At 52.8% G+C, this 19618-nt stretch overlaps 1 protein-coding gene across 3 annotated transcripts; it reads right to left on the minus strand.

Annotated features, from left to right (window-relative positions):
• Positions 1–216: 216 nt before the first annotated feature.
• On the minus strand, positions 217–1912 carry HES4 (hes family bHLH transcription factor 4). 3 transcript variants are annotated; one of them, XM_082069994.1, is made up of 4 exons: positions 1722–1911; positions 1468–1563; positions 1285–1372; positions 217–1191 (listed from the first exon to the last, which is right to left on the minus strand). In XM_082069994.1, the coding sequence occupies exons 1-4, from the start codon at positions 1830–1832 to the stop codon at positions 605–607; spliced, it is 882 nt and encodes a 293-aa protein (XP_081926120.1). In that variant the 5' UTR covers positions 1833–1911; the 3' UTR covers positions 217–604. The 3 variants fall into 3 exon arrangements, with proteins under 3 accessions (XP_081926120.1, XP_081926119.1, XP_081926118.1); XM_082069993.1 differs by having other exon boundaries at positions 1647–1911; XM_082069992.1 differs by having other exon boundaries at positions 217–1372; positions 1647–1912.
• Between the last annotated feature and the right edge of the window lie 17706 nt (positions 1913–19618).

A 19618-nucleotide genomic window follows, 5' to 3' on the forward strand; every position in this document is an offset into this window, starting at 1 on the left:
TCTTCTGGGTGGGAACATCACACTTGCAAAGCTCTCAGGAGACATTTAACGCTGCCAGACCCCCCTCAATCCCATCACCTTCCCCCCAGCTCTTTGTCACGGGAATCCCTTCCAACAGCCCTATTTGAGGTCATAAAGTTTGCTCCTACTTTTGGGTAAGATGAGCTTGTCCCTACCCACTCTCATCCAACAAAATGAAAGGGGGAAAAAATTAAATCTATTTCAAAGAGTTTATTTATTTAAACACCTGCATTTCTTTTCTTGGAAGTCTTCAACACAGGCACGCACACACACACAGACAAACAGGATACAAACAACTTTGGCATTATACTTTTGAATATTTGTTACAAAACTATTTCTTATTTATTTTTTTTTTAAAAAAGTTATCTCAAATAAAGGCATTTTAAAGGAGTAAAAATACAAGTCAAGATCCCAACCTCTGAAAATAATAAATAGCATGTTCATAGCAAGGTCCTTTTTCCCTTTCTGTTTAAATCTGCTTTAAAAAAAACTCCAAACATAACAGGGCTCCATACAACGGAGCCAACAGAAGAGTTTTCTGGCTGGGGGGAGATGTAGGGGGGCTGAAATGGCTTTAGACAAGTCACCAAGGCCTCCAGACCGATTCGCTGCGCTCTGCGATGGGACTCCCCGCCTGGGACGCTGGAACAATGCTGCCCCCAAATGATGTCAACCCCTGCACCGGGGATGCTGACGGGGTGGCGGCCGCATTCCCCGAGCCGCTGCCCGCGGACACCGGGACGTTGGCGTTGGCATTGGCATAGAGGGGAATAACCGGTCCGGAGCTGGGAGGGAAGGCTGGGTTCGGGATGAGAAAAGCAAATTGGCCGTCGGTAGCAGGGACAAGCTGGAAGCCCCCGTAGACCTTGGGGGACAGGGCTTCGGCGGGGTTCAGTTTGCAAGGGACGGGCACGGCTCCAGCTGCTGCGGGGGGCAGCTGGACGTGCAGAGGTTGTTGCGCCAGATGTGCGGGCTGGCCGGACGGCGGCGGCGGTGGGTAGTTCATGGCCACAATCTGGCCCAGGCAAGCCGAGAGGTGGCTGAGCAGGCGGGTCCGCACGTCGGTGTTCACCCCTTCGCAGGTGGATAGGAACCGCGTCACTTCGTTCATGCATTCGTTGAATCCAGCCCGGTACTTGCCGAGGACGGTGGGGTCGGCACTAAGCGCGGCTGGAGGGTAGAGCGGGTGAGCGGCAGGTCCCCAGCACCCGGTCCCCAACCCTCCGTTTGGAGCCCCCCCGGGGGTGGGCAGGTTGTGCTTACCCGTCATCTGCGCCCGCTGCAGGTTCCGCAGGTGCTTGACGGTCATCTCCAGGATGTCCGCCTTCTCCAGCTTGGAGTGCCGGGAGCTCTGCGGGAGGACAGCGGTGCTGTCAGCGCTGACCGTCCCCTTCGCCCTCCCCCGCGCCCCGCAGCACCCCCACCGTGTCCACCAGCCCCACTTACATCCTTCTTCAGCGCATCCAGGATGAGCGTCTTCAGCTGCCCCAGGCTCTCATTGATCCGCGCCCGGCGCCGCTTCTCCATGATGGGCTTGGAGGACTGCGGGGAGAGCACGGCCGGTGAGCCCCTGCCCGCTCCGCTCCCTCCCCGCCCGATCCCCCAGCCCGTCCCCAAGCACCGACCTCAGCACGGCCGCGGGCTCGCCGCCATCCAGCGCCGCCGCTGCCGCCGCTCCCCGACCGGCACCCGCCATTTACCTTCCGGTGCTCGCTGGCGCTCCGCGGTTTGTCCGGCGTGTGGCTGGCGCTGGCCGGCGCCCCCGCGATGGGCGAGGCGGTGGGTTTCTCCATGCCCGTATCGGCGGGCATGGCGCGGCGGGCGGGCGGGCGCGTGTGTGCGGCGGGCGCGGGGCGCGTGCGGCAGCGGCAGTGCCGGCGGAACGCGCCCCCCCGGCCCTTTATACCCGGCGGCGGCGGCTCCGGATTCGTGTGAAACCGCCGCCGCGGCCGTTCCCACACTCCCGCCGGCCAATCAGCGCGCGGTCCGGGCCCGGCCGCCGCGCCGCCCGCGCTCCCATTGGCCCGCCGCCCCGCCGCCTGTCCGTCACGCGCGCGCCGGCCCGCCCGGCGCCCGCCGAGCGCGCGGCCACGTGGGGGCGGCGGATGGTGTTGCGGGAGGAGGAGGAGGAGGAGGAGGAGGAGGCGGAGCGGGCGGGGCTGCCCCGGGCACCGCCGGCCTCCCGGGGGCTGCCCCACGCTGCTTCCCCTGGGCCGGCGGCGGCGCCGCGCCCTGACCGAGCCGTCCCTCCCTCTTTTCCTTCCCCTCTCCCGCGCACTGTTTGTGACACCCCGCTGGCGGCGGGGGCGGCGAGCCCCGGGGAGCTGCGGACGCGCCCCTCGCGGAGCGGCGGGCGGGCGGGCGGAGGAGGACGCGGCGGCAGCGGCCCCGTCTCGGCGGCTGGCGCGGCACGCGAGGCCACGGCCCGTGGGCGGCCAATGGGCGGAGGTCTGCCGGCGACGCTCGCCGCCTATTGGCTGGCGGCCGCCTCCGCTGTCAATCAGGCGGGCGGGCGAGCGGCGGCGCTCGTGCCTCCGCCTACCGGGGCGCGGCCCCCCCCCGCGCCGGAGCACGTGCCAGGGCGCTCCCGGGCCCGCGCGCCGGGCGCGCCCCCCATGGGAAAACCCCGCCCCGCCGCGCCCGGGGCCGCCGCCGCTCGCCCTTCCCGCCCGGGGAGCGGAGCCGCCCGCTGAGGCCGCGCTCGGGAGGCGCCCCCGCGCTCCGCCGCTGTGTGCAGCGGCGCTGCGAGACGTGCCGGTGCGCGGCGCTCGGGAGCCCGCGGGCACGCGTGGGAGCCGCGGGGGGAAAAAGGCACCTGCGCGGATGTGTGCGCAGCGCACGCGGCGTGGGAGGCCGAAGGCAAAGCGGCGGGGGGAGACGAGCGGAGGCCCCAGAGCCTTCTCCTGATCCTGGTGTCACAGTTTATTGTGAGAAAAACGCTGGCCCAGGTTGGCCAGAGAGGTGGTGGATGAACCATCCCTGAGACATCCCAGGCCAGGCTGGACGGGGCTCTGAGCAACCTGAGCTGGTGCAGATGTCCCTGCTCATGGCAGGGGGGGCACCGGGGGAGCTGGGAAGGTCCCTTCAACCCCAAATATTCCATGATTTTAGCACCCAGCGACCCCCCTGGGCTTTAGCTGGTCAGGAAAGGTCAGGATCCCCCCCCAAGAACCTGAAGACACCCCCTTCCATCACCCTCCATGGTGAGATTCCCCATGCACTGACGCACTGATGGGGCCTGGAAGCTGCGTCCCCCAGTGGGATGTGGGACGGGGGATTTGGTGCCCCCACCGCAGCCCCTGCTGAGCCTTTGTGTCTCTTGCACCCTCTTCTCGCTGTTAAACCGGCGTTCTGCTCGGGTACCCAGCGCCGTGCTGGGCGTGTGACCCCGCGCCAGGCTGAGCTTCCCTCCACCGGGCAGCTCCTCTGCTCCCAAATAACCGCCTTTAATGTGGAAGTGCGATCATTAAGCAGCCTTCGAGCTCTTGGCTAATTTCAAAACCTGCCTATTTAAAGACCTATTTTTGTAGAGAATGGTGCATACGTATTAAATCTCTGTGCTGCAGGCTTAAATCTTTTAATAATCATAAACTGGGTATTAGCTTTCCATAGACCAGCATATCTGAAATTCAGAATGATATCTTGGCCTGAAACACATTATGCCTTTTTTTCCTTTTCTTACCAATTTTGAGGCAGAGATGAAAGAGTCAGTTGCTAAAATTTTGAAAACTCGTATTAAAACACGTTCTCCCTCTGAAAACCAAGCACGACGTGGCTTAGTTTGGGGAGATTTTTTTTTGGAGGAGGAGAATGTAACCACGTACTTAATCCCTATTGTTGGCCCATCTTGTGCTTTGCTTTTAATTTGCTCCGATGAATCATTCCGTTCGCCTTCACCGCTTCTGCAGCCAGCGCTGTGATTTCTGCATTTCCTGGCACTTGCTGCTGCACTGGGATGCGGAGACATCCCAGTAGCAACTGGGACATGGGGACAATGATTTTGGTGGCCGATGTCACCCCCTCCATCCTCGCCAAGGGACGCCAGAAGCAGCACAAGCGCCTGGAACGTGTCCCGGACTCCCAGAATCTCAGAAATATCCCTGTTCTCGTTGCCAATTCTGAGCGTTTCATTTCAGGTGCGATTTTAGCTGGTTTGCCACATCCAGGCTGCAAAACGCGCAGAAGTGAGATGTGCTGTGCGCATCATCCTCCTGCAGACATCAAAGGATCTACGGGAATACATTTATTCCAGGATCCTTTTCCTCTATCACGCTGACACGCACGTGACCACAGAAACAGCAGTTCTTGGCTGAATGGTGAATTCTTTGGTTTGTGGGAGGTGTGTTGTGTTTTTGCCTAAGTGCTGCTTATCCAAATGCCCACGAAGTCGGGTTTATTCCTTTGCAAAGAGCGCACCGAGGTGCGTGTTGTCCTACTGAAGGATAATAAGTGTTTGCTTTATAAGTCTCAATGGAAAGGTTCAGGAATCTGTTTCCTCGTGAGACCAATAAAATGCAGAACAACAGGCCTTTGTCCAATCTCCCTTACTCGTGTAAAAACACTGTGAGGAAATAACTAATAACAAAAATAGTGGCCCTTCTTTGACAGTTAATTCAGAATGTGTTAATTACATAATTCCAGTGAAAAAAAATCATTAAATGAGCGAGTTTTTCAACAGAATCTACATCAAATGATGCAATTCCCAGGCTGGGAGCAGTGATTATTGACTCTGCTCCTCTCCAGGGACAATTCTTCTCCGTGTGACAAGTTGGGAGAATTGTTGTCATTCTAAAGCCCTGACCCACACTCAGCCTTTCTCCTCAAATTCCAAACGTGTTCATGTTTCAAAGCTGAGTGAAATCTGGGGCAAGACTCATTTCTTTAAGTCACTTCAGATTAAACCAGAATCGTGTTTTACTCCAGGATTGGTATTTTGCAGATAACCGTGTTGCTTTGCACAAAGTCTGCTCCTACCTTAGCCCACATTTACATGATGTTGCAAATTGTCGATAATGAGCCAGAGGCTGATTGCAAACCCTTCCCAGAACGGGGAGAAAAGCTCAGCTGCAATTTGGAGCCTTGTTCTTGCAGCGATTCTTTGGGGGCACTGACATGCCCAGTAACACTCATGCTAGAAAAGAGCTTTACATTGGCTAAATTCATTTATTAATTAGATTCTGCGGGTGAATCATCCCGTCGCACTCATCCTTTGGGGTTCAGCGGGCTGTCGAGGCAGCGCTTTTAAAGGACATGGGGATATTTCCCAGCAGGGCCCCCTCTGCAATATTTTACATCCCTTTAGTGGCAATTTAGCCTGCACAATGGTGACAGGATGGGACACAAACCACCCGCCTTCCCCTCCGCCACCCTCCGTGCGGGCTCCGGCCGCACTGGTAATAGAAAGGTCCGCAGGAGATGCTAAAGAGACAAAAAGCATAATTGGCAAATTCCAGCGCAACCGGAATGAAATTACTCACTTGCATTTAATACTACGCTCCTGCAATTGTTCACTTGCAGTTAGTGCTGCTCCGGCTTGGTATAATTTGGGTTTTATAGTTTGTGTCGCTGACAGCCCGTCCTGCATGTGCACTGGGAAGGGAAAGCCTTTCAACTCTCTCTGGTTGGAGACCTGGGATTTTCCTTCTTAGGGCTTATGTGAAAAGTCCCTGTGATTCCTCTCTGGGCATGGCCTATATATTTAATCCTGAACACTTAAAAAACCATCATGTTCATACATGTTGTATTTTTTTTTTAATAAAAAAAACAGCTTAAAGGTTCTTTCCGCCTGAGGATTGGCGACATGAGACGGGTTATTAATCCTAATATTGGTGTTTGATGAGATGAGAGAGAACACAAGAGGACAAAGTGGTGCTGGCGGTCTCCACTTGTCCCTGCCCAGCCCGGCTACGCGCGGGATCTCCAGCTCTCTTTGATCGCTAAACCCAGTTTTATTACAGCCGAGCTTCTAAAATTTTGAAGCACGACTCAAAAAAAAAAAAAGGAGCTTTGCAGCTGGGGTGAAAAGGCTCATAAAAGGCTCAGAGGTCCCAGGGGGCTGAATGCAGGGTTTTGTCTCCTTTTCCCCAATGCTGCCTGTTTGTACCCCTGGCCGTGCCTTGTTCCCCGGCGCTGTTTGTTCGGGGCATTGTTGGGCAGACAGCTGGGCTGTGTTCAGCCTCTCCAAGCCCTGTTTGCCCAGGGATTGGGCTGTAATCCCTCCTGGATTTCCCTCCGCTTGATCCCATGCAATCATCCCGCCCCCCCCGCCATACATCACTCGGGATAGTGTGTCAAAAGGGAATGCCGAAGGAGAAATTAAGACATTAAGGGGCTGGCAGATTGTGAGGAGGTTCTTTCGCCGAGTATAATGTGTAACAAATTACAGTACAGCCTTCTGCCCCGAGCATCCTTTTCAAACCTAGCGCGGCCTCTTTTGTCCCTCTGCGGTTTGCTTCTCTAATCAGCTGAAAATTAATTATCGGGGTCGTATGACTTGCAAAATCCCCCAGACAACCCCAATTGCGTTTTTGGGGGAGTACAGAGCAGTTTTGTGTGCGCCTGCAACCCCAGGGCCAAGGTTTGCTACCAGGGCTACCGAGGCCAGGTCTGGCGAGGCAAAGGCTCTTTTCTGACCTGTGTTTTGGGGTGTGCGGAAAGTTTCCCCCATTTCCTTGGTTTCACACTCTCTGATTTCCATGCACTTCCACGTTTGTTGCACGTCCCTTGCGTCCGACACGCGCTGCCCGCTCGGGCTGCACCGACACCGCTCACAGGAGTAAATTAGAATAAACCCACAGCATCCTTTTCGCTCCCAGGAATTATCACGGCTCTTTCAGCTAATCGCAGGGATATTTCGAAGAAAATCACCGTCTGTGCTAATAAACTACTATTCACTGTGCCTGCTGCTATTAAGGACATCCTTTTCAGGGCTGCGAAACTGGCTGTGGGAGCGCAACGCTGGTAACGCGGGAGGGATTTTGCAACATTAGAAATTGAGATTTGCCGGGGCTCTTTGACTACGAAGCAAATGGGGTTTAATTTCTTTTCTCACCTCCCTTCCTCCTTCCCCGCCCTTGGGAATTTTAGCGAAAGAAAATCGCAACTCGTACACAAAAAACCTTTCTGAAGGCGTCGCGCTGGTTTTGTCTTCCCGTGCTGAGCGCCGTGGAGCTGCAGCCATAGAATATGCCAGCTGATTGAGACAGATGTTCTCTTCTTTAGCAAGCACCAACTCTTTGCCCAAACACATATTTGCTGACTTACCCTTCACTGGAAAACATCTTGAAAAGGCGGTGGAGATAAAAAGGAGGGGAACGGAGCCGCGTTGTGTCCAGATTTAACACAGCCCAGTGCTCCATTCTCTCAAACCAGCCCTGGTTGAAGAGGTCCCTTTCACTAGATCCTGTTCATTTGTTGACGGATAATAGGGGCTGAGTTGCGGCAATCCGTGTGCAGAAAGCAGAAAATAGAGTCAATTACATCTGTATTAGGTGGCCTTGGGGAGAAAATCTCCTTACATGCCTTCCTCTGATACTGTTCTTAATTATATTGGCTAAGGAGCTGCCTATGTTAAATCCAAGCGCAACTCGAGCTGCTCTAAATATAGAGCCTAAAACATCTCCCGAGAAGGTAATGGCGGTGATGTAACTTTCTGGCAGGACTTTAAATTAGGCTTTTTATTTTGCCCACAATAAACATCTCAAAATGAGATGGTGTGGTGATGCCATCACCCCCTTTCTGTGCCCTTTGCTTGAGGGGGGATGAAGCTCCAGCACCAGCCGCTGGGACCTGCCTCAGGTTTGGGGCAGGGACCTGAAAAATGGCGCTTTTTTGCTGGTTTTCTCCTTCCCTGGGGAGAAATGAGCAGCTGGAGGGATGGAACAGCCTCCCAAGGGCTCCCTGGATCAGTCGGTTGTCCTGTTGTACGACACCTTATTCTTGGTGCTTCTCTACTAAGTTGGGTGCTGCTGTCTCTGGGAGTGTGAAACAGCAGAAGCATTAACTGGGGATGGGGGAACGATACACATAAGGGACTTGTGAGCATCAGTGATGCACATTAGCATCTTTTATTCTCAAGGTTTTGTGTCGCGTAGGTAAAGTCCATAGGCCTGTGCCACCCAAACAACCACCACCCACAGTATTCCACAGCCCCTTTCATTTTGGTTTCCCTTGATCTTATTAAGTGTCTGTTCCCATATACCTGGGGGAAAGGAAAAAAACAAAAAAAGCCATCAATTTTATTTGCTTTGCCTTTGAAAAGCTTTGTCATTTTGCCATCTGTAGGCAAGCATGCCCCGCAACAATGGGTTTTGTTTGACTTCTCTGGTAAAATGGTCCCCAGGTTTTTTCCCTGGCCCCATCCACAGCTTTGCTTTCCCCCCGCCTCATTCTTTTCAGTGGGGCTGTTGATGAGTTTGGCCTAATCAGATTAACTCAACCCAGACACAGCAGTGGCAGTTTATTCTCTTTTAAAAGGACTCCACGGTTTCCTACAAACTTTTTTGTAAACTCTTCATCTCCGGCTAAACTCTTTTGTAAAGCTGTATCCAATGGACTCTTTGAGAGACCCACACTCCCCGTCAATGAAGACCTGTTAGAATGGGTCACTAATCCAAAAGAGGGGAGAAATGCCTTTAAAGCCGTGCACTGAGGCATCGGGAGCCCTGACGAGCACCCGCAGGAAGACAGAATGGAATTCCCAAAGAGCTGGAACATTTAATTTGCTTCCTAAAATAAATAGTTTGGGGGAAAAAGAAGTCCATCTTGGTTAGAACGCTGATGAAATCAGGTGTTTTCTGGGTGCTTTGGTGGGTGTTCCTTACCCACCCTTCCCCTCAGACAAACCCACGAGGAGCTCAGAAGATAAAAAATGAAGCAGTTTCTTGAGCAGTTTTGACAGTTCTGGGTGTTCTCAGTCCATAAATGATCTGTTTGGGACATTGATGCCCCATCATTGCTGGTCCATATGGGAGGCTCCTCGCTGCCTCCGAGAGGCTTTTTGTGATGCCACCATGTGCTGGACTTCACCTTCGCTTTGGGATTTTAATGCCATCCCACTGAAACCACCAGCAAGGTTCCTCCATGGGCAGGGGAAGCATCATACTCATCCTTTTCCTTCCAATAATTTAACTTATGTAGTTGTTGTGAGCTCATGATCGGCGTGTCCATACAACTTCATTGCGGGGAGGATTTCCTGGCGTTCAGTGCAAGTTTGATGTTGGGACTTCATCCCCCTGTCACTGTCACCGCAACTTCAAGTTGTTTCATGTCTTTGGTAAAACTTGCCATGGTTAAAAGTAAGTAAAGAAGATCCCCCAATGCACACAATGAGCAAAACAACTCCCTGAAAAATACCTATCATCTTCCAGGAAGAAGACTGTAATTTTTTAATGGTATCAGCTTTTTATTAAATATTACAAACAATGGCAAAAAAAAAAAAGAGTTGTCTTAATTGGGTGGGAGAGACAAGACACCCAATCTGGAACACCTCCCACTCCCTGCAAAATAGTAACTCACAGTCTCTTGCTACCTCACGGTTTTAGGACACGTTTGGTCCCCGAAGCATCACAGAGAGAATGTTGCATCTCCAGACATTTCTCGTGTAGCTTTTTACCTCCACACTTTGAACCCAAACGTTCCAAACTTCCCGCGGACAGGCAAAATATTAACTTTTGTTCTAGTTGCACCTGTTATTCTTTCTGAAGATGTGATGCGTGGATTTAAGCCTGTTTGAAAAATAAGATGAGAAAAATGAGGCGAGGATTTGTATTTTGAAGGAAGTAGAAATTGAATGAATCATTCCTAAGCCTACGCTTAACCTAAGCGGTTGCTCTGAAGAACAATGTGAAGCATGGGAGGAAGGAAAATGGGCAAATCCAGAGACAAGGAGCCAAGACCCAAGTCCAAATTCATCTGTGAGGCCCTGAGAAGCTGCTGATGGAGCAGTGACATGGGGTGCTGGGCCCAGGGCTGACCCGCAGCAGCGTTCTGCCGACCGCCAGGTTTTGTGCCGCTCTTATTATGTGCTAATTGGGATTTTAACAAAGATTGTCCCGTGGTGCGCAGGTGGCCGGTGACTGAAGAGCAAGTCTTGACATAAGGAGAGCCCGGGAGCTCGCGGGGAGCCGGCTCTGCCCGTCTGATCCGCTGCGTGCCCGTCTGGCGCTCCGTGAATAATTGATAAATTAATGATACACCGCGCTGCTGTGCGTGAAACACGACGGCAGCTTGCGGCTAAAACCTGCCCGCCGTGCACAAATCTGGCGAAACGTTGGGTGCGGGCAGATGGGGTTGGGATGGCACGTGGAAAGCTACTCCGGACAGGGATGTTTCATGGGGACGGGTGTGGGATGCTCTGCTGGGTTTTGCAGCATCCTTTATCTGCAAGAGAGGTTAAACCCCTGCTAATGTGATCTGGCTCTGTAGGTGGGACTGGGCTGTGTTTAAAGCACATTCCTCGACCACAGAGGTGTTTGTAGAGCCGGGAAGCTGGACGGCATTGTATGGAGCGTTTGGTCCCATCTGTGTGTGACTCTGTCCTCCCATAATTGTCTTTCCTGGGTTTGCAATGGGTCTTCAGGGAAATGACCAACCTGACAGCAACCAAATTTGGGCCAGCAGACTCCTATGAGGGGCTGGGTCAGGCTTTGCCTTTTGGTTTGCCGAAACTGCTCAGTCAGGAGTTAAATGCCTCGCAGCAGTTTTTCAGGTCGTATTCAGGAAAATATAAAGAGCGGCCAATGATCTGAAAGAGCTGATACTAGAACATTATTGCATGCCAAAGAGAGAGAACTTGGTTAAGGCCGCAAAGTCAGGCACACAGCACTGGAACTGCAGCTTCATCTGGGCGCATTCGTGCGTGATGGTGTCTGTGACACCACGGTTGTGGCTCTTTTAGGAGCCCCAGCTCATCTTGTGCACGGGCTTGGGTGATGTTTGCTGAGCCCCTGGCTCACAGACAGCAGGAGCCAGAAGGTAAATGCAACCAGGGCACATGGGGAGAAGGAGGAACTCCTCCCCGTGGTTTCATCCCCTCTGAGTTGGCTGCGGGCATCTCCTTCCCTGCAAAAGCAGACACCTTGCGTGGAAAATTGCAGCTTCGGCACCTGAGGTCTGGCAGGGTTACAAGCGCCAAAACCCGACGTGTTATAAGAAGATGCTCCAAGCCATCCCGACAGCAGGCAGAGCTCCAGACCATCCCTTACAGCATCGCACCGCGGGCTCAGCACCCCGGCAGGCCAAAAAGCAAGGTCGCCCTGCTCCAGCAAAGCGTGTTTGACTCCGCTGAAGCGAGTGGGATCTGAAATGCAAGCCAGGCTGGGGTGGTTTGCATAGACAGAAGTGTTTTCGCAGGTCAGGGGTGCAACACCCGGCTCTGTGAGCGGTTCTTGCTGTAGCACCGTGTCAGCAGCGCTGGGAAACCTTTGCCCGGGATGCTGAGAAATCCTCCGTCCTCTCCCGACGTGCCAGGCATATAAACGCGCCATTCCCCTGGTCCCTGCAGAAGCCTCGCTGCATCGCAGGGGGAAAAAGGTTTAATGAAAAATTTAAAGGCCGGCGTCTTAAAATAAATTCCAATCCTGGCTGAAATTTCACAGCGGCTGCTAAATGTCTCTCACTCTAGGACTTGTATGCGGGAAACGAAACAATTGCTCCCTTCCAAGAGGGAAAAAAAATGGGCCTTTTTCCCTCGCTGGGCTGGTGAGACATGAAGCCAGCTCCTCCGGAGGGGTGGGAGGTGATGGATGTAATTAAAAGCCCAGAGGGAGGGAGGGAGGAGGGAGCGAGGGAAGAACAATAAATGGAGGCAGCTTATCTTGCGGCTGAAAGCTGATCTTCATGGACATGTAACATATGGTATTTTCAATAATGGATAAACAGTTTAAAGGGGACCTGCAAATGTTGGCTTTTAATGAGCTAGCAGCAGGGTGATGTGCTGAATACCCTCAGCTCACCTTTTATCTCGCTCCCCGGTCCCCCCGGTGGCGGCCGAACAGGCTCCTGCGGGGCTGGGCAGCCCCAGCACACGCTGGGACATGTCACAGCTGCCACCGACCCAGCCCAATGGGGTCCAGGGGCTGAATATAATTGCCCCAAGCTGGACTTCGGCCAGGGCGGCAGGGCTAGTTCCCTTACTCTTGCAAAAAACCCCACCGAACTGCTGTGGGATCTTTAATTACCACCATAGGTCAAGACCCTTGGTTTTACCAGCACATTTCATCTCTAAGGCAGCATCGCTGGCAGTCCTGGGCCCCACTGCAGCAGCCACAGCATTAACTTCGCTGAATCGTGCCTGTTTTACAGGTGCCACCGCTTGAAAATGTATGAAAGCAGCAAATGAGCATTATCTCACCAGCAGGTTTCAGGTTTGCTGTTTCAGGCATCTGTTTTGCATCTCCCCAGAGGAGATGGGCGAATCATGGAATCATTGCGGTTGGAAGAGACCCTCAGGATCATCTAACCCAACCAAAATGTCCTGAGGAAGAGCCGTGCAGCCCTAACGGCTGCTCCTGCTCCGTGGAGGCCAAACAAGGAAACTCTTGGCTCAGAAGAAGAGTTGCATGTGGAGATAGTTCTCCAGAACCTGGTGCCTGCCTTTGCTGTGGGACCTCAGAGCCGCTGAGCAGCTGCAGCCTGTATTTCCCATCTAAACCATGCCCAGATAAAAAAGGGGAGGCTTGATGAGGTGAGTTGAGGTTTTGACTGTGCCTTGGTGGGCTGATGTGGAGCTCAGAAAGCCTGGGGTCACTTGCGAGAGATGTGTTTGACCCTGTAAGTACTATTTCATTGATGGGGTTTAATTTAAACCCTGGGTTCATTTGTTTTCTCTCTATTGGGAAATAGTCAGCAGAAACAATGCCTGGTCCAGCCTTGAAAGCAATGCTGAGAGCTGGCCATCTAGAAGGGCTTAGGAAAGCTTTTTCCTGCTTGGTTTTCCCAATGTTCCTCCAGCCTGGGAAGGGGAGATCCCAGTCACCTCCTTGCTGTGTTTGTGGCTCCTCCGTCCCCACCAATTGCCTCTGTAAGACAATATATATGTTTTAAATCCCCATTAGGTCTCAGCTGGGTTAGGCTTAAGGTACCAGCTACAGCAAACTGGGAGGATGCGGTGCCCGGTTCATCTCACAGTCTAACAGCACGCTTCAGAGGGTTAAACTGAATCCACTTTTGAGGTTAAGCTTTCAGCTGGCATAAATCTGTGTGGATCCTTCAAAGCTCTGGTGCTTTACATCGGCTCAGGCCATGGGCAGCCGTGCTCTCTTTTCATGCTGTGATCTCTGCACATGCTTATGCTTGGAATTATCTTCTTTATCCTCTGATGCCCACCAACAGCCCTCTTTCATCTGCATTTGGCCTAAGCTTCATGTCTGTGTTCGCTTCTGCTGGACCATGGTTCAGCGTGTCCTGTGTCTGGTGCTCCTTGAGAAAACTCAACTGTGCTGGAGCCCATTGAGCATTAACAGGGGTGTGGAGATAAAGCAGTGGTCAGCTAAGAGGAACACGAGATTTGCTTTTAAGAGGTGTCCATGTCCATTATCTCATGACAAGAAAGCCCTTGAGGTGCTGGAGCAAGTTGAGAGAAGGGAACGGAGCTGGTGAGGGGCTGGAGCACAAGTGTGATGGGAGCAGCTGAGGGACCTGGGGGGTTCAGCTGGAGAACAGGAGCTGAGGGGAGACAGTGACACAAAGAAATGGCCTCAAGTTGCACCATGGGAGGCTGAGGTTGGAAATTTGGGATAATTTATTCACAAAAGGGCTGTGGGGCATTGGAACAGGCTGCCCAGGGCAGTGGTGGAGTCACCATCCCTGGAGGGTTGGACAGACGGAGATGAGGTTCTCAGGACATGGGGCAGGGACAGGGCTGGGTTAACAGTTGGACTTGATGATCTTGAGGGTCTCTTCCAACCAAAATGAACCCCCCCTGTTCAGACCCTTCCCATCTTTTAGGCAAAGCCCTGGTAAGTCTGGGGCATTTTTAGTTAACTGAAAATATACGTGTGTTTTTGGAGCCATCTCCTTTTGTACCAGCTCATTAGGGGAAATAAATGGCCCCTGACCATCTGTCATCTTTGTGCAGGTACCTGGCAGAGAGGGGTGGGAAAAAGGCGCAGAGGATCCTTAATCCGCTCAGGCTTCAGCAAAGTGAACGGTGCTTCCCACAATATAATTACAGCAGTCCTGCTGAAAAAGTGACAGACCTAGTGAGTGGAAATAGATGAATGTAATTAAAATCCCAGGGAGAGAGCAATGGAGACAGAGACCCACAGAAGAGTGGTGGAGGGCGAGGAACCAAGCAACAGGAGGTGGCTGGTCTTCAGGATGGGGACCATATGCTCGTTTCACTAATGAAGAAAAAGGGTAGAAGCTTATTACTGGTAAAGTCTTGTCTTTTCCTCTTTTCTACTTGCCTTTTTAAAAATAATAATAATAATAATGGATTCAGAGCGTGAAGGATAAGTCTGTCCTGATATGTACACCCAGTCCCAGGGGGCTTTTGCATCCAGATAGAGGTGTTGCCCTCTGAAGCTCCATGCCACTGCCTGTGGTTTCAATAAACGTTTATCCTCTGAGCCTCCTTGGTTTAAGAGGCTACTGGTATCAGGTGATGAGCTGCAAGAAGTCAGCAGGTGCCTCCCAAATTCTTCCAATATGAGGAGAGGCTGGGGTCAGGCACTGCTCCATAGGCACGAGAGCAAAGTGCTAGGAAACCCGGGGATGGAATTTTTCAGTAAAACGCAATTTTGCTGGAACTGTCCCCATAGAAAGCAGAAACCCAGCCACTTTCAGCACTGGCAACAGCTTTAGGCCTTCTCAGGTTGCCCCATGTCTCTCCTCTCCCTTTGGTGACCACAGGAGCAAGCCCAGCTCGCTACAGCTCTTCCCCTTGCTCTTGGTCCAATTGGTACCCTCTGTCCCTACCTCTGCTGTCTTGTAGCAAGAGCTGGCCATCCTCTCATTCTTAGGAAGCCAAAAGTCACCTTTGCCAGCCCTTGCCGGTGTAACCATGCAGGGATGCTAAAGGAGGAGAGCTGATGTGACTGCTGGCTGCAAAACCCAAGCCAAGGTTTAAAAAGCTGTCTCAGCTTGCCAAGTGACCAGCCAGAGGCAGAAACCTCAGGGAACTCATTTACTGGGGTCCTTTTAAAGCTCTTAGGGCTGGCACACAACCCCCAGCCCCAGGATCCCGAGTGCTCCTGGAGGAACCTCGTGTGTCCCCAGCAGAGATGTGCAGTTGGGCTCTTGGATGCTTGTGCTTTAAAGCAATTGTATCAATCGGGAATAGCTGTTTTCCTTCTTCTTTCCCCTTTAAAATGCCCTTTTTTTTTTCCCCTTCCTGCCGTCTCTTTGATGTCTTTTAATTACCTTTCCCCTCCTCCACATCCCCCCTTTTAAAGAACCCTGAATAGATGGGCGAGGTTTATTTATTGGCTTTGCTAGGGATGAGGTTGGGTGTTGAACAGCCTCTTCCTTGAGCCAGTTGAATTTGGGGGAATAATGCAATAACAGGGGCTGGGGCTGCTTTCCTGGGAGAGGCTGAAAATCTCCATTACTGCTCTGGAGCTGGGGTGGTTTCCTGGGATGCTCCGAGGAGGAGGAGGCGGCTCCGGTGGATGAAGTAGCTGTCACAGAGCACCCTGCTCCCACCATTTGGTTTCAGAGCTGAGGGAATATTGGAATCTGCGTGAGGAGGGGGTTTGGGTCCCCATCTTGAGATCTTCACCTCCCCACGGTGCAGACCAAGGCTAAGCCTGGGATTAGCAGCTCCCCGCTCTCAGCACAAGCGTTTTGTCCCTCCGTTAGGATCAGCCTGTCTCCGGAGAGAGGCACTTTGTCCCCCATCCCCCTCCTCCACCCTCCCTTCACTCGGGATGGATGGGAAATTTGAGGAATGTTCAGATTTTACTCATTAGCCCAACCTCCCGCTGTCCCCGGTTTAAAACAACCTGCAGGGGCTTCCCTTGATCGGTGATGTATGAGTGGCAGCGATGGGGCAAGCCAGACATTGAGCCTGGCTGGAGTCGGGCTGCCTCGCGTTTCGCTGCGAACTTGTCTTTCTGCGACTGGACATAATTTAGTCTAATTGTCTTCATGTGGGTTTCTTTCATCGTGGCCACAATCCGGTTTAGCCAGCGGCTAACGAGGACATTTCAATGGGTGTTGGTCTGGTCCATCTCTGCGTTATTCTTTCCGAGTTTCCCAGGGCAGGGCTGGTGGCAGCTTTCTGAAGGGGAACATGGATATTTTGCAGAAGAGATGGGCTGAGCACCTGAGAAATGGGGAGGGAGGAGGGATGATATTTGTCTCTGCAATGAGCGCTGGTAGAGATCATAGAATCATAGAATGGTTTGGGTTGGAAGGGACCTCCAAAGATCATCTGCCACAACTGAAACTGCTTCATTGCTTATTTTCTACCTTTTTGCCTAGCTGGGAGTAATTGCAAACACGCAAATCCTGGCCACAAGGTTGAGAAACTGCTGTTCATGTCCTTCCTTGCTGCTCCTGGAGACGGTGAGCTGCAGAAACAGAGAGGACACAAGCAGAGGAGCTTCCTTGGAGCCCGCTGCTCCCAGCCAGCGTGGGTTTGACTTGCCAAGTCCTCCTTTTGCTCTCCAGCGATGGCACCCAGGCCACGGTAACTGCTGCTGTCCTGGGAACCTCTGGAGGTCCTGCTGCCCGTGGAGTCTGAGCTGGGTTGAGATGTCCCTGCTCCTGGCAGGGGATGGACTAGATGAGATTTGAAGGTCCCTTCCCCCCCAAACCTTTATGATCCTAGGTGCCTGGAGCAAGCAGAAGGTGTTTTTCCCCCATCCCAAGGACTGCAGCAGTCTGGGAACATGGACCATTTTGGTCTTGGAGCTGCCTGCAGCCCCCAAACCGCTTGGGAGCTGCGGGAGCGATGGTTCTGTGCTTGGGGACGGCCCGTGCAGCCACCCAGCCAGAATTATCCTGCCCCTTTTGTGCGAGATGTTTGGGTTTGGGGTTTTGTTGTTGTTGGGGTTGTCGCTTTGGTTTTCTTGGAAGCACATCCCTAGACTTTTTTTCTTTCTTTTTTTTTTTTTTTTTTGACGGGAAGAAGCTGGCGTTTCATGAAAGCCTCTCCCTCATTATTTAACGTTAAAGCGCTTCAATTAGTTTCATTTGATTTACTTTGATGCTTTTGTTCCCCGAGGTTTTCCAGCACACACAGGGCTGCTCCACCTCTCGGTGGCTGCTCCACTTTGATCTCCCCAGCGCTGCTAAGGGCCTCCTGCCACTCCCCGGGTGCTGGGGACAGAAGCATCCAGGCACAGCACAACCCGGTCCCCACGCTGGCACCGCGGCCCCGACCGCTCCGCTCCCCTCCCCTCGTCCTGTCGTCACCCCCATCTGTTCCAAAAACCAATATTGACTCGGGAGTTGGGGAGCCCCCTGCCAGGCTGCTTTAATCAAAGCTTTCCCCAGCAAATGAAGTTTTTACAGGAAGGTCTCCAGGTGCTGCGGTGAGGGGAGGAGGACACAATGGCCGGCCCGGCGGGGGCTGGCTGCTATGGCAAAGAGGGGGGGACGGGAGCCCCGGGTGAGCTCCGAGGGTTAGGCTCTATCTACAGGAGCCAGACAGCGGTTTGAACACAGAGCCAAAACATTTAACATTTGCAAACCAATTAAGAAGGGGAGAGAGAGGGGCCGGGAGGGGAGGTTGAGGCATTTCAGCACAGAAATGTGTTCTCGTGGGAATGCTCTGGCAAAGCCCCCCCGGTGTGACAAATGCCCTCAGCCAGAGTCTCCTGGGTTCACCATAAACCCTTCGCTTTCCCGTTCCCACTCGCCATCGCTTTCAAAAGCTGTTGTTCGCCTTGTTTCTCCTTCTTGCCAAGGTTTGGGTCTCTGGAGATCATAGAACAGTTTGGGTTGAAGGGACCCTCAAAGCTCACCCATTCCCACCCCTGCCATGCGCAGGGACATCTTCACCAGCTCAGGTTGCTCAGAACCCCATCCAGCCTGACCTTGGGACAGCACAGGGACCCTGGTTCTCCTCCCAGCAACCAGCTGGTTTGCTTGGGGACAGCACATCTCACCTATGCATGATTCCACAGCATCATGAATCCATGGCCAGATACATCGTCCCTTTGCGTGCCCTGCAGTGCAGGACACAGAGGTGAACAGGTCAGATAAGACATTGTCCAGGACAGTACAGAGATAGCTCAGCTCTTTGTTTGGGTGTCCCTATGCAAAGGGAAAAAAAAGAAATACTAGCAGTCTGTTTAAAAATGCCTATTGAAAGCAAATAAACAGCGGAGAACAATGGGTGAGGGTAAGGAGAGGGGCTGGCCCAGGGAGAGCAGACAGACCCACGGAATGAAAGATTAGGTGCTGAAAACTAGTGTTTAAAAATAAAGCACAATCTTTACACCACTTTTCAACTGCCTGGAATATTTCCCCTGCCATGGAGGTCGCTGCCCGAGGGTGATTTTAGGTAGGGGCAGGGGTTTGTGGTTAAAAGCTCAGCGCTTTGGCGGCAATTGTAAAATGCTACCAGGCTTCCCAGTAAACGAAGCGCCTTTTATTTTCCCCACTTTAAAGGGAATGTAATTAGTTTAAAACCAGCAGCAGGGAAGCACTACAGCTCCTTTTCCAGGGACAATAGCAAAATAAGTGTATCAACGCCCTGGCCAGCATATTTCACTTTCTTGATGAGACCAGCTATTGCCTGGAGCCTCTCTTTTCCCCTGAGAACTACCTCGGGCTGCTCTAAATTGAGAAGCTTTATTACCGAGCTGGGGGCTTGGAGGGGCATGGCAGGATCCCCAGGAGTCCTCATGCAAATGCCCACGGGCACCAAACCCCGCAGGTAACCACAGCCAGAGGCACCGGCTTCTGGGGACCTCGGCTCCACCTTGGGGATTCCATGTCTGCAAGGAGGCTCAAAAATTTTGGCTGAGCTTTCCAGCCATATTTCTGTTACCTGCCCCAGTGTGTGTCTGCATGAACTGCACGTGGGGACATCATAAATGGGTTTATTTCCCACCACCCCCACGAGGAAAGCAAACAACTATTATTTCCTTTAGCTTCCACTTACCAACACTGGCCAGTTTTTGAAACAAGTTATTTGGAAAAACTAAACAGAGCAATATCTCAGGACCTAGGAAAATCAAGTGTTTTCCATCCACAACCTTTGTCCCCATCATGAGGCTGAGCCTTGTACTGGTTCCAGTGCTGCTGGGGGAGCAAGTGTTGCTATGAGCTTTCTGCATTTGCCTCCATATCTTGGAGGGGCCATGAGGAAGGAATTGTCGCCACTGAGGGTGGTAAAACACTGGCCCAAGTTGCCCAGAGAGGTGGTGGCTGAACCATCCCTGGAGACATCCCAGGCCAGGCTGGACGGGGCTCTGAGCAACCTGAGCTGGTGCAGATGTCCCTGCTCATGGCGGGGGGGGGCACTGGGGGAGCTGGGAGGGTCCCTTCAACCCCAAATACTCCATGATTCCATTGCTCCCTCCTGTTGCGGGGCAGGGAACCGCAGTCTGTGCTGGAGATGGTGGCACTCGGCTGCTCTGTCACCAAATTGGGACGTGGGTTCCTCTGGGAACCTCCCTCACCCAGAGCAGGATGCAGCATC

This window comes from Streptopelia decaocto (genome assembly GCF_964273445.1).
Source record: "Streptopelia decaocto genome assembly, chromosome: 20".
Lineage (NCBI taxonomy): Eukaryota > Metazoa > Chordata > Aves > Columbiformes > Columbidae > Streptopelia > Streptopelia decaocto.

Excerpts from the sequence above, each read along its gene's own strand:
- HES4 (XM_082069992.1), bottom strand. The coding sequence starts at position 1,832 with ATGCCCGCCGATACGGGCATGGAGAAACCCACCGCCTCGCCCATCGCG. Across the intron at positions 1,564-1,646 it reads GAGCCCGCGGCCGTGCTGAG|TCCTCCAAGCCCATCATGGA; the intron begins GTCGGTGCTTGG and ends CTCTCCCCGCAG. Across the intron at positions 1,373-1,467 it reads TGGATGCGCTGAAGAAGGAT|AGCTCCCGGCACTCCAAGCT; the intron begins GTAAGTGGGGCT and ends GTCCTCCCGCAG.